This window comes from Elgaria multicarinata, chromosome 8 (assembly GCF_023053635.1).
Source record: "Elgaria multicarinata webbii isolate HBS135686 ecotype San Diego chromosome 8, rElgMul1.1.pri, whole genome shotgun sequence".
Lineage (NCBI taxonomy): Eukaryota > Metazoa > Chordata > Lepidosauria > Squamata > Anguidae > Elgaria > Elgaria multicarinata.
The window spans coordinates 28,891,226-28,906,068 of record NC_086178.1 but is presented as its reverse complement, the minus strand read 5'-3'; the positions used below and the strand labels follow the sequence as shown (position 1 = coordinate 28,906,068).

General features: G+C 39.3%; 1 protein-coding gene across 3 annotated transcripts in view; it reads left to right on the top strand.

Moving 5' to 3' along the window:
• RSRC1 (arginine and serine rich coiled-coil 1) overlaps nt 1-14,843 on the top strand; it is a 228,639-nt gene that overhangs the window by 97,968 nt on the left and 115,828 nt on the right. For all 3 annotated transcript variants that reach the window (XM_063132049.1, XM_063132048.1, XM_063132050.1), the window contains exon 5: nt 848-884. In XM_063132049.1, coding sequence (XP_062988119.1) covers nt 848-884 — 37 coding nt within the window. The remainder of the gene's footprint in view (nt 1-847; nt 885-14,843) is intronic.

The following is a 14,843-nucleotide window of genomic DNA, read 5'->3' as shown; positions in this document are numbered from 1 at the left end:
GACAAATTGAATACTTTTTATTTTTGTTTCTTTTTTAAAAAACTGTATGAGAAGAAAAGCATGTGTCCTGACGTTTTAAAAGTTTTGTAGTTGTGAAGGCTTGTCACTTAAAGAAATCATAGTCAATTAATCACATGAGTTTTAATTTATTACTGTTTACAAATGTATACACATTTAATCTGAATAAAATAGCTCTGAAGGGAAAAAAAGGTTGGACCCAGACTGAGTCCAGATCCATTTCATTCACAGTTGTTTTTACAGATCTGTTGCTCTATTAATTGGGAGCACATTTTAATTGATAAAACAATTCAGCTGAACAGATTACTCTATTACAGGCCTATTTTTTTGTTTTTGGCAATGAGCTATTTATGTTTCCCTAAAGCATGTATGAATTCAGAAGTCTATGATACAATGATACACAGTATGGCTTAATTTCTAAATAATATGTTGGGGCTCAGTTTAGTTTCGAAGTCATACTTATACTCTTTCACATGGAAGGCATTTCCCTGTCCCTGCAGTGTGTATATAAGGGTCTTTAAAATTTACCCTAACTTGAAGTTTTTTACCAGTTGTCACTGGTAGTGCATGCATTTTCTTCATCAGATACAAATTTGTGTTATGTTTTGTTGAGTAGGTTATAAGAATTAAAACATTTTGGAATTGGACTAGATGAACATTCTGTGATTTAAAGTAGTTAGATTTTCTTTTAATAATCTAAGTTCAGATAAAAGAAGCGTAGCTGGAGACAGTATGACTTTCTTTTCTTTTGTAACTTTCCAAGTTAAACCTAAATAATTGCAGACAAAGGTTTAGTAACTATTTTGGAACTTTTGTTCTTCTGTTATAGAGATGCTGGAAACATCAAAGCTGGATTAGAACATCTGGTAAGTTCTAATTTTCTCTTGAATATTTGCATCATCTTTGATATCTGCATTCCAAATGAACACTTTTGAATGAGCTTTGAATACCTTGAATTGAGAAAGTCAACCATTTCCCAGAGGGTCAGCTTACTGTTATTATATGAAGGCACTTACATTTTCATTTATCTTATGTTTCAAGGGATTTTAATTTTTTAAATTACTTTTTTTTGATGTAGAGATGAAATAAAATGGGCTATAATCCTTGGATTGATGACTGCCTTAATTATAAACAAAAAGTTGTTTGTTGTTGGATTTTTGGCATATCCTGATCTGAAAACAACAAACTTGTATTTTGAAAAACACATCCAGATTTTGCTTGCACAAATATGGCATTTCAGTAATTTAAAATCCTCTAAAAGAAGTACACAGCTTTGTTTTAACAATGCCTTTATATTATGAATTGTGTAGTCATTTATATTCCATTTAGTTCTAAGATATACAGTATTTTGAATGCAAAATATTTAAGCAAGCATACTTCAATTGTGACTGAAAACAAGATGTGCTTAGCATTAAATACAGTACTATCGGAGCTTGTTATATATGGTGTAATATATTTACAGTAATTATGAGAATACATAACAATGACCGGAATTTAAAGAATTGGAGGTTGCATTCTTTTCATGTAACTTGACTTTCCTGCCCCCTTCCTTTTTCAGCGTTTGTACCCTCTTAAAAGTTGCATGAAGTGATTTATCATCAGAATCACTTAGGGTACTACCCTGTGCATGTTTAGACAGAAAAAAGTCCTGCACCTTCCAGCATTTTTAGTCAGCCCTCCTTCTTCTCCTTCTTCTTCGCCTATAGTTGCATAGGATTGCACCTTTAGTTAGTCCTTAAAATGCCACAGGGCTTTTTGTTGTTTTTGTTAAAATTGGTTGCTGAAATTCTTTCTTGTGTGCATTAACTGCAAGTTTTTCTGTGAACTCTATAACCTGATTATACTGAAGTATTCTGCCACAAATACTGTTTTTCGTATCTCTACCAAATGCTAATTGCTTTTCCTTGCTGCTTTTACCCAGACAAACATGGCCTTGAAACCAAGCTCAAATGTACATTGAACAACTATGGGTTGAATCAGGGAGAGCACTGAAACAGTTGTATGACTGCTTCATATTGCTCCAGTTGTATCTTTGTGGGACACAGTGCAGGGCTTTCTCCCCCTCCCAAAAGTTCTTAAAGCTTTTAATGTAGCATGAATTGTACCATGAAGTACCATCTGTCATCACCTCTGCACTATTCCCACTGAACTTTTTTTCTATACAGGCAGTTTTGCCTATCTAGCTCAGGCTCTGCAGAGGGGAAGGGAAGGAGGCTGGGGAAGGCTGGTGATTGCTCATATTCCTGCTTCCCCAGGCCCCTCCCCTCCCTCCCTACCGAATTGCCCCCTTTCCGCCCTCTCCGAGGTCACTTTTGAAAGCTTGGAGAGGCAGCTGGCACAGTTCTCTCCATGTTGGCTGTGAGGGGTGGGGAGCTTGGAATCTTGGGTCCGAGGTTGGAGTGCTATCTAGGGGGCATTGGATTGCTCTCCCTATGTTCTTCACACTTTAGTGTGGGGTTAATTGAACTATAACGTGTTTAGTGTATTGTAAATTGTTACCTTACCGAACCTGGTGCCCCTCCAAATGTGTTGGAGTGCAACTCCTATAACTAGGAATCACATAAACATACTTATGCTGAAGCTTAGGTGAAGTTACCTAAACATACCAGGCTTCAACATAAACCCTGGATGGTTTTCTTGCAAAATAGGATACTGATTCATAGGCACTTGTAATATATTCTGTACTGTTGAGGGTGGAGGGTTTTTTGTGGTTTTGTTTGGCAAATTCCTTTAATGTCATGTAGTTCAAGTAAATTTGAGATTGATCAGGGTTGTTTATTGAATTACATGGTTTGTTTATTCTTGACCTGTTATGGGAATGTTGAGGAATCAGATAACTCTTTACTGTAAATAATCTTGGTTTCTGTTCCTTTCATTAAAAAGAAGAAGAAAAAGAACAGGAAATTGGGAGGTTTTCAAATGCCATAATGGTATTTTAAGGTTGTTTTAGGGATATGTTTCTAATACAGGTGCTGATGTTCAGAAAGTTGGTTTTCTGTCATGAGCACTTTGGAGAAGAAGCCATTTAACTTTTGAGAATGATTTCAGGCTGTGGGTCCTCAAGTGTAAAAAGTTGCTTAGACAGGCCTTTGGGAATGTTAGTGCTGCACTGGACCTTAGAACAAAAGTGAAAACATCTGACTTGCAAGTGAAATTGAGTGACAGTAAGATTAGTCAAAGTATTATCCTTTAGCACCTTTAAATTTTCCTTGAGTTAGTACTTTGAGTTGTGATATTTAATGAATGGCAGGATATGTGGAATATAAATGGTGTATGTTACCCATCTCCCTTTCTGTTAATAACTTTGGAGCTTTACCAGTGTTTTTTTTTCCAAATGAAAAGATTGATCCTTTCCTAGTCTGTCATTTTAGAACAATGACCGACTTGTCCTTGTGGTCAAGAAAAGAAGTCTGACCATTTTAAGTGTCGCGTTGCAGACTGTCATTAATAGCTTGTTAGGCCATCAGTGGTTTGTGTGTAGTTACTGCCTTTCAGCAATATAGACATTCCCCTTGTAACATGTTAATCAATAACCACCAACAGGGGTTGCTAAAAGCTCTTCCTAAGATGGGCAGAATGCTTCATGTGTCATTGCTAGTAAAATTATTCAAGATCTTCATTGGTGCTAGTACAGTTAGGACTGCTCAGTCCATATATGTACTCATTGTCCTGTCTTGTACTGCACTTCATATGTGACTATACATGTTTATGTGTAGTAAAAATGTAGCATGAAATAAGATTGCATAAAAGCCAGTGCTGAACAATTAAATAATCAGTTCTAGGTTTTTTTTAAAACACACACACACCATGTATTTGAATGCTTATCTTAAAACCTGAATATAATTTTACTTTAAATCTTTTCTTTTTATAGCTCAGTATTCCTGCTCACTCTAAAAGTATAGTTCCCAAATGACTCATAAAGATGGTTTTGGGACCTTTGCACTTGCATGGGGCATTATCCTATGCTGCCAACAGGATTTACCTATATGTTATTTGTTTGTTTAAAAGATTATATATTCCACCCTTCCGTGGAGCTTTCAGTGTGGCTTATAAGAACAAGATGTTGTTGTTGTTTATTTCCGACTCTTCGTGACTTCATGGACCAGCCCACGCCAGAGCTTTCTGTCGGCCGTTGCCACCCCTAGCTCCCCCAAGGTCAAGTCTGTCACCTCCAGAATGTCATCCATCCATCTTGCCCTTGGTCGGCCCCTCTTCCTTTTGCCTTCCACTTTCCCTAGCATCAGCCTCTTCTCCAGGGTATCCTGTCTTCTCATTATGTGGCCAAAGTACTTCAGTTTTGCCTTTAATACCATTCCCTCAAGTGAGCAGTCTGGCTTTATTTCCTGGAGTATGGACTGGTTTGATCTTATTGCAGTCCAAGGCACTCTCAGAATTTTCCTCCAACACCACAGTTCAAAAGCATCTATCTTCCTTCACTCTGCCTTCCTTACGGTCCAGCTCTCGCAGCCATAGGTTACTACGGGGAATACCATTGCTTTAACTATGCGGACCTTTGTTGTCAGTGTGGTGTCTCTGCTCTTAACTATTTTATCAAGATTTGTCATTGCTCTCCTCCCAAGAAGTAAACGTCTTCTGATTTCCTGGCTGCAGTCAGCGTCTGCAGTAATCTTTGCGCCCAGAAATACAAAGTCTGTCACTGCCTCCACGTTTTCTCCCTCTATTTGCCAGTTATCAATCAAGCTAGTTGCCATAATCTTGGTTTTTTTGAGGTTTAACTGCAACCCGGCTTTTGCACTTTCCACGACAAGGTAACACTCTCCTTTGCTGGAGAAGAACAAGATAACATATACAAATAAAATTATTTATTTATTTATTTATTACATATTTATACTTCCCAACAGCCTAAGCGGAGCTTTTCAGAGTTGTCCGGGGCCTATTACATGCTGGCCCCAAGGAGATTGTAGAATCTTCTGAGGTCCACTGTAATGAATTTGCAAGGCACTTCCAGAATAAAATCTGTTGCATCATCCAGGACTTCGACTCCAGTGTTATAGCAGGTGAATCTAGTGAGTTGTCCAGAGCACAGCCTTGTTGAGTTTTTTGGGATGAGTTTCAGTTGGTACAGCTCGAGGATGTTGACAAGGTGCTTGGACAGGTTTGTGTGACCAACTTCATATTGGATAGTTGCCCCTCTTTGCTAATAAAAGCCAGTAGGGATGGAACAGCCGGCTGGGCCAAGGAAGTGATTAATGCCTCTTTGCGAGAGGGAATGGTCTCAGGCTGTTTGAAAGAGGCGGTAGTGAGACCACTCCTGAAGAAAACTTCCCTGAACCCGAAAAATCTTAGTAACTACAGGCCAGTGGCAAATATTCTATTCCTGGGCAAGGACCTTGAGTGAGTGGTTGCAGGCCAGCTCCAGACACTCTTGAATGAGACTGATTATCTGGATCCATTTCAGTCGGGTTTCAGGCCTGGTTTTGGCACAGAAACAGCCTTGGTTGCCCTGTATGATGACCTATGTCGGGAGAGGGACAGGGGGAGTGTGACTCTGTTGATTGTCCTTGATCTCTCAGTGGCTTTCAGTACCATTCACCATGGTATCCTTCTGGGACAACTGGCTGAGTTGGGAATGGGAGGTACCGCAGTTTGGATTGGCTGCCTATATGTTTCTGAGCCCAATTCAAGGTCCTGGTTTTGACCTATAAAGCCTTATACGGCTTGGGACCGCAATACCTGATGGAATGCCTCTCCTGACATGAACCTACCTGCTCACTGCGCTCTTCATCTAAGGTCCTCCTCCGAGTGCCTACTCTGAGGGAAGCTCTGAGGTTGGCAACAAGGGAGAGGGCCTTTTCAGTGGATTGGATGAAGTTTGATCCTGACAAAATGAAAGTACAATTGGTTGGTGGGGGGCAAGTTGATCTAGAAGTAGGTGTATAAGCTGTTCCAAATGCAGTTGCACTCCCCTTAAAGATCAGAGTCAAAGTTACTACAGCTAAAAAAATAATAATCTCCCCTATGGGGGAAGATTACAACAGCTGGGATTGCTTAGCTTGGAAAAAAGGAGAGTAAGGGGAGACATGATAGAGGTGTACAAAATCATGCATGGTGTGGAGAATGCGGACAGGGAGACATTTTTCTCCCTTTCTCATAATATTAGACCCCGGGGGTCATCCCATGAAGCTAATTGGTGGGTGATTCAGGACAAATAAAAGGAAGTACTTCTTCACACAGGGCATAGTTAAACTATGAAATTCATTCCCACAAGATGTAGTGATGGCCACCAATTTGGATGGCTTCAAAAGAGGGGTTGATAAATTTCTGGAGGCAAAGGCTATCAATGGCTACTAGTCCTGATGGCTATATGCTACCTCCAGTATCAAAGGCGGTAAGCCTATATACACCAGTTGCTAGGGTACAAGGGCAGGAGGGTGCTGTTGCATCTATTTTCTGCGTGTGAGTTCCTGTCGATGGCTGGTTGGCCACTGCATGAACAGAGTGCTGGAATAGATGGACCCTTGGTCTGCTCCAGCATGGGTCTTATGTTCTTAAAGCCTGAGGTTGGTTCTGGATCCAACTTTGCTTCTGATTGTCTACATCAGGGATGAGTAACGTGTGCCCCCACATCATCCAGATGTTGGACTGCAACCTCCACCATCCTTCACCATTGGCTAGGCTGGCTAGTTACAAATGACAGGGCCTGCTCAGTTGTTGTGTTGTGGAAATACCCTTCCAATGGAGGGTTTGCCTATCCCAGTCACTTATCTTCTAGCAAGCAGTAAAACCCTGGTTTTTTTAAAAAAAGTGTTTGTATGTTGAGGTGATCAAATGTTGCTGGATACTGTGTGTGTGTGTGTGTGTGTGTGTGTGTAATGTGACGTTACTTGCTGTGTTTTAATGTATTTTTAAATTTTAATTTGTATACAGTATGGGCTGCCCACATGCCAGTGGGACCTTCTGCAAAGCTAGTAAAGAAGATGGAAATATTATTTTTCGGAAGGTGGCAGGTCAGCGAGGCTCACAGAAGTAAGCTCTGCTGACCTGTTTCAATACAGAAACAAGTGTTTCCATTCACTGCCAGTGGTCATTTACAAAGCACTAACTCCCCGTTGTGGTAGCAGTGCATGCTGTGGCTGCAGTGGAATGACTTGGAGTGTGAGGACCCCGTTGGATAGTGCCCTATATTATTTAATATAGATTCTTAATTGCAGCCAAGCCACAGGAGCAGCCCAAAGTGTTACATTATGTCATATTTATTTATTTATAGTACCTTTATGCCATTTAAAACCACATTAAAATGCAAACTGACAATATAGAAACAAGATAAAATAATAATTAAAAATGTTAAGAACATTTAACAGCATTACAACATTGTAACAATAAAGTAGGGTGGTAACAAAGTCTCATTGGTCAGGGAAAACTCGTGTGAATAGGTGTGTTTTCAAGAGGTGCTTAAAATTTGCCACTGTTTCTGCCTTTCTAACCACATGTAGGAGAGTCTTCAAAGGGGTGGGCACTGCCTCCTGAGAAGGGCCACTTATATACCACTACTGGGTGATATTCAGTTGGCCGCAGAACAATCAGTATGGCTTCCTCAGAAGATCTCAGGGGTTAACAAACTGTATATAAAGGAAGACTGGCAGCTAGGTATCCTGGTCCCTGTTATACTTGCAGAATGTAATGAAAACTAAAAATATTATCGCATATCAGCATTGAAGGAAGTATATGAGCATTCTGGATATCAGGTTCTTAGAAAAACAAAATTGGAGCTATAGGCGGCATTCAGAAATAATGCTAAACTATAGCTTAGTGAGCCACAGTGCATATCCCTCACAAATTCCTGCCGATTCCCTCAGTTCTCTTTTGACCTCTGTTGTGGCAACCTTGCAGGAATTCTTCTCACATTGTTCCCTTCTTCCTGATGGAAAACTAGAACTTGCTGAATTTTAACTTAACTTTTCTTTTCTTTCTGTCTAATGATTTCTGTCTCCTATTTTTTCGTATTTTCTTTCATTTGAATACGCCTGAGGGTGTATGGCCCTTCAGGCTCCATTTCGCAAGTGGGCCCATTGTGCCACATTTATTCCTCTGCTGCGTTTGGGTTGAGAGTGGCCAGCTATCAGGCCACAATGTACTGATATCAGCTTTTCCTATGGAAGAAGATAGGTTCTCTTTCCGACCATTTCCCAGAAGACCAACTGGATTTGTCTTGAGTCTTCTAGGGCAAGGCAGTGTTCCTCTCTCACCAGCAAATAAATACACCAGCACACGACTGACTGAGATGCTAAAGCCAAGGTTGGCTCAATAGCCTTGCAAAGGCATGCATTGCTTAAGTCCATGGTCTTATCACAAAAAGCCTTTGACTCCATGGATCTTCATCTATCCCTCAGAGTTTCCCATAGGGAGGTGGTTGGCCACTGTGTGAATAGAATGCTGGACTAGATGGACCATTGGTCTGATTCAGCAGTATTTTCTTAATATAGGGTGGTGAAAGTTATCAAGAGAAAATGTAATGTTGTATTCTGAATATTACAACTTTCCAAAGAAAGCTAGGAATGAATTTTCTAACTAAAATCATCATTAAACATTATTAAACATAAAATACATTATTTTATGTATTTTATACTTGTTGTTCCCCACCTCGATCAGGATGGAGAGGCGGGTTAGAAATAAAATTATTATTATTATTAAACGTTTAAGGATTGCCCATGTGGTTCATGAAGGATGTAAGCAGATCTTTTAATGCAGTTATTTCTTTAAGAATCTTTTTCATTCATGGTTATCAGTTCCACATACAGTTAACACATTTTTATACCTTAAACAGGTTGCTCACATGAATTATTGAAATATTCATTAGACCTGTTTGCAGTGTTAATGTGAACAAATTATTTTATTTAGTAGAAATTTTATAGATTTTGTATTTTACTGATGCTGTATTGTACTAGGGAGCCCTCTTTCAGTTCATTGGAACAATAACTGTTTTGCCAATACAATTTACTTAAAGCTATGAGTTGTACAAACATGGTCCATTTCATTTCATTGTTTTTATAATAGTTTGCTTCATGCCCCAGTCAAACTACTAAATTATCAGTCAGTTATCACTGGCTTTTATGGCAATGAGCTGTCTTAAATCTTAGTATTTCATCCTATCTGAATTAGTTTGTTTAAAATATTTGCTCTCATCCTCTCCATAGCTCAAGATGGTTAACATAAAATAAAAGCAAACCCTTCAATATAATAACGCTGCAAATATTAAAATAGACCAATAATCAAAATACAGAACAATTAAAACTGCAGCAAATATCCAATTCCTAAAATTGGCAGTTAAAGACCTGGAAAAGGTCTTTACAGTTCTGCTGGAAAGCAAAGACATAGAAAGAACCCAGCACCTTGCCAGGAAAATTAAAGGCTCCAGGTAGAGGTTCAGCTGTCTTCATGTAGTGAAGACACCTGTAAATAGAGTCTAGTCCATGACATGCAGGTATTTAGAGGGCTCATGCCCCAGAGAAGAGTTCTCTGAGGTACATAGTTCCTGGTGCAAGCAAGGCATTAAAGCAACTTGTGGTCCTCTAAATATTTGACCTATAGGCTCTGTGACCCCTCTCTATTGGCTATGCTGGCTAGGGCTAGTGGGAATTGTAGGCCAAAACATCTGGAGGGCCATATGTCATCTACCCCCTCTTTAAAGGTAATAATGAGCACTTTCTATTAAGCCTGGAACCTGCTAGGGACATGCTTACTGGGATGGTGGGGAAGGGCTTCCGCCAAAAACATTCTTCAGCTATAGAAGGTTCCCAAACTGGCATGTAGAGCAGTGTCCTTAGTATTAGTTGGGTATGCTCTTGCCTCATGAGTTCTAGCAGAAAACAGAAGCTGCATTCAGCACAAGTTGAAGTTTTTGAGTTGTTGTCCACGGGCATGGCTAGACCAGGGGAGGGGGGAGGATCTCGTGATATTCTCCTCATGAGATCCTCCCCTTTGTCCATATGTGAGTGCGACATCCCGGGAGGAAGGCGGGATGTCATGCTCACCATTTTCTTTTCTTTTTTTAACAGAAGATGAGCAGGCATGCGCTCCAACAAAAAAATAGGTTTTAAAAACAACAACAACCCTGCTCCTGCTCGCCCCCCCCCATGGGCATGGAGTGCCTAAAGAGCTCCGTGTCCGGTTCCTGCCTCCTTGCATTTACTTGTGAGGAGGCGGGATGAAGCCGGAACGGGTGCCCACACACCTCCTGCAGTCTCAGTACAATCCCAAGACCATGGGAAAAATCGGGCTACAAGTGGTCCCAGTTATCCCAGGGAAATGGAGGGATCATCCCTCCCTGCTCCTGGGATCCCCTGTGTGTCATGTGGGCGCACAGGTATGATCCCGGGGCGATCTTCGGGATAAACACTGCCCTAGACATGCCCCAGGGCAACCCCATAAACGGTTCATTGCAAGAGTCAATCCTAGAGATTAAAAAAATCATGGGAAGGTGTAGTGAAATCCCTCTTCTCCAAAACGAAGTGCAGCTTATGTTACAAAAATGTAGTTTATAGTGGTGCTCCTGTCCACTCTTTCACAGGAAACCCATTAAAATAAGTGGGACAGAAGTTAGTCATGACTTGCGTTAGTCATTGGCTGGGTTCATACAACATGCTGGTCCACCCAGTGTGGATTGTTGTTGAACCATGGATTATTGTGTTGTCTAAATGCAGCATTTTCTGCATGGTGGGTTTTTGCGTTGTTTGAACACTGCACATTTTCCATGCGATGGCTTGTTAACTAGCCTGAATAACCCAACAACAAGCCATGTGTTTTCAACTGGCTTGTTTGCGAAAAATAAACTACACCGCATGATTAACACGCCACCCTGTGGAAAATGCACTGTGATCAGGTAACACAATAACCCACCCTGCGGAAATAGTGCTTCATTCAGACAACATGTTAACCCACCCTGTGGAAAATGCTCTGTGTTCAGACAAAATGACAACCCCTGCTGGGTTAGCGTGTTGTGTGAACTCAGCCATTGAACTCATACTCTGAGTATGACTAGGTCTCGATCCAACCCATTTACAGTTGTTTTTACAAGTCTGCTGCCTTATTAATTGGGAACACATTTTAATTGATAAAAAGATTTCAGTTAAACAGATTAATAACTGCAGCCCCGCTTTGGGATGGGGGTGGTAATGGAATGTGTCTGTTTCCCTAAACATGTATGAATTCAAAAAGTTATGATACAAAAAGAACTGTAACTAAAGTTCAGATTGTAATCAAAAGTGTATGCATGACATGGGAACAATTTTATAACGCTTTTTGTATGCATTTCATATACTTGCATAATTTTAGGGAGACATTAACAAAATTGTGTAGCTCACATATTCTTCTAGATGCAAGTGTTAGCATACACTTATTAATGGGTTTAACATTTTTTGTGGCTCTCTTGTTTTCCCATCCATGTGGAAGATTTGGAAATTCTTTCAAACTTTGTTCTTTGCACTTGAATTTTTCAACTAGGTTATTAACCTAATCTAATATTGACTTTAACCGGGAAACACATAATGTTTTTCCTTACCATTGTATTTTTTGAACCTTAATTATTTGCATGTTATCTTGCTTTGTAAAAGTATTATTGTTTTTGCCACTGATATAATGCTTTGAAAGGAATGGTAGCTCTAGTAGGATGTCCATTTGGATTGTGTTGATAGCATGATTATCTGCACCATTTCCACCTATGTAGGCCTGTGTTAATGGCATTATAGAGTGGAAAGTAAGTTAATTATATAAGGTCTTGCAGGTTCAGGATAAGTACTGTACCCAAGTGGTTCTTTGCTTTGTCTACACTGCAAGTTGGGAATTTGTTTTGTAACTGCTTCTGTGTTTCTGTAGGGAAGTGAATTATTCAAGGGTTTTAATGGCTGAAAATTAATTTTCTAACCAGCCATTGCTCCATATTCTCTATTATTTTAGAAAGGAATAAGGGAATTTTTAAAATAATAGTCATATTATGAACAAAGTGCCTGCATTTATGTTTTATACTTTGCTTCTAATCTTAAGATTCAGGAGCTCTGCATTAAAGTCCTAGCAAAACAAATCATCACTATGGTAAAAAGGAGACAAGATAAGGGGTGTTCTTATTTTGTTTCTCTTGCAAGTAAGCATTGCTTTGTGCAGCAACTGATTTGGGTGTCTTGTTTTGAGCAGGTAACATAGAATATTTATAACTCCAGCTTGAACATATTTATGGATATATGTAAAAAGTAAATTCACTACCTTTTAATTCTACTGTAGCACCCTTTTTCTTCATTTAACATAATTCAAACCTTCTGGCCAAAACTCAAATGAGTTACAAAACAGTGAAAATAATAGAAAAAACTGTATATTTAAAATACCTTCTTTTTGGGGTGTGGTGGGAAATGTAATTTTCACAAGTATTTATTACAGTTCAGTTTTATTAGTAGTCCACAGGCCTTCACATTCTAAAATAATAATATTGATTCTATGCAGTGAGGAGAGTCAGAAAGAAATACAAAAAGGCCCAAACAGAACAATTAAAAATTTAACTATATTCTTCATTGTTAAAAAGATTAACATTAAAACAAATCAACTAAACTATTTATTACATATTTATTATCTAGTATATTTATATATTACTATTCAGCAAAGAGTGGGTCTCAAATAATCTATGGTGGATTAAATGGTTGACAGTTGTTTATTTAACCCACTGTGGGTTATTTTGTTGTGTAGTGAGAATTTTTTAAACCAATGGTTGATTCTTTGACCAAAATAACCAGTGCAAAAAAACAATGCTATGCAGAGTTGTCTGTTTGAACCATAGTTAGTTATCGTGTTGTGCAGGGCAACTTTGGTTATTTCCTTGGCCACCATTGTTATTTCGTCAGCCACAGAATCAGAATGCAAGTGTGGTCAAAGTAGTGGCTGCCACTCTAGTTCAGCCATAAGATGCCTTTTAATAATGTGCTGCTTTTAATGATGTATTAGTTTTGAATGTTTTAATTGTATGTATTTTGTGGTATTTGCATTTGTGTTGTGCCCCTCCTCGATCTGGAGGGAGAGGCGGGTAACAAATAAATATATGATGACGATGATGATGATAATGATGATGATATAGTAGAAGGAGGACTGTGGGGGGGACAGAGGGCAGGGGATGAGTGAGTCAACTCAGTGTGGACTAACAGTCGATTCAATGCAGATCCTAATCACACCACAGTTGATTATTATCATGTTGTGTGGGGAGTAACCTCTAGATAAACAACTGTTGCATTGATTATTAACCCACTGTTGACTATCGTGTTGTCTGAACGCAGCCGAAGAGACGTAGGTCTCTCTTGATTCCTTGCAGTTGATGACACATTCTGGGTTCCATGTCTGCTCCACAGCTGTGGGTGGGCTCAGTAGCTGGCTGATGATGAAGATCCCCATCCACTAAAGCAGCACTACAACATATTTTACAAAATAATTAATGTTGATATCCAGAAAATGTAAATGCACTTCTAGTATAAAGAAGACATTTCCCACAAGTTACTTCAATTATTTTCACTTCTTTCATAATCGTATTTTATTTTTTTCATTATCTTTTAAATATTGTGCTTACTACTTTCTACTGCAGGAGATGGTATGTTGTAACCCTTGGGTCGGTACCCAGGGCCGGGTTCTATGTCTAGGGGTTGTTAGTTTTTCCCTTAAGGTTAGCTCAGGCTCAAGCCCCCACCCAGGAAACCTGGGACACCAATTTAGAGATGTCTGAGTAGCAACCTCACCCACACACCTGAGGTATAAGTACTGGTATTTATTCAGTTTGACAACAAGCAACAAAAATAGAACATGGGAAACATCCTTTTGATTAACACATTTCCCTCCCAAGGTCTAGGTAGGCCGATGGAAGCCTGTGTCCTTTAGCCTTATTCACAAGCCCAGGAGACAGTGAATGAATAGGGATCCTCCAGGCATGCAATAAGGTGGATGGTAGGTGGCAGCAACCGGAACTGGGGTGCGCTGCAAAGAGAGCTGATTCAGCAGCATCAGGAACTGGGGTGCGCTGCAAAGAGAACTGATTCAGTAGGCCCAAACCAGGAACTGGGGTGCGCTGCAAAAGAGAGCTGATTCAGCAGGCCCAAAACAGGAACCACCTCCAACACTAACAATGTCAAAGTTCAGCTCCTCCTTCTGCAGCAAGAGACTGTTGCATGCACAACACTGTATGCAAATGAGCTCCTTCATGTTAGGGCATGTTTTCCCTGCTCCCCCCCACCGGGTGGCGTGTACTCATTTCTCTACTGCTTTACAATGTTATTAAAGGGAGAGCCTAGATAAGTATATATTTTTGTGACAAATTCCAGAGTAGAGATGGGGATAACTTTGTTCACTTAGAATTTTAATACAAACTTACCTAACTTGCATTTTTCAAAGCAATATATGAACTGAAATGCAGTTACACTTCAATATTCATTCTTTTCTTTTTTTTAATTTTGAAGTGCACTACTCCAATCAAAACTAGTGTACATAAATGTATGTATTAGGAAAACATGTTCACAAAAATGAATATATTAGTGAAAATAAAGTATATAAAACTTACCTAACTTGCATTTTTCAAAGCAATATATGAACTGAAATGCAGTTACACTTCAATATTCATTCTTTTCTTTTCTCTTAATTTTGGAGTGCACTACTCCAATCAAAACTAGTGTACATAAATGTATGTATTAGGAAAACATGTTCACAAAAATGCATATATTAGTGAAAATAAAGTATATAAAACCAAATGTTAGTGAAAAAAGCATATATTAGAAAGAGTGGATATAAAACCTTATCTTTTGGAAATGCTGTGTTTCTTCCCATTCTTTTTCAAGATGGACTAGCCT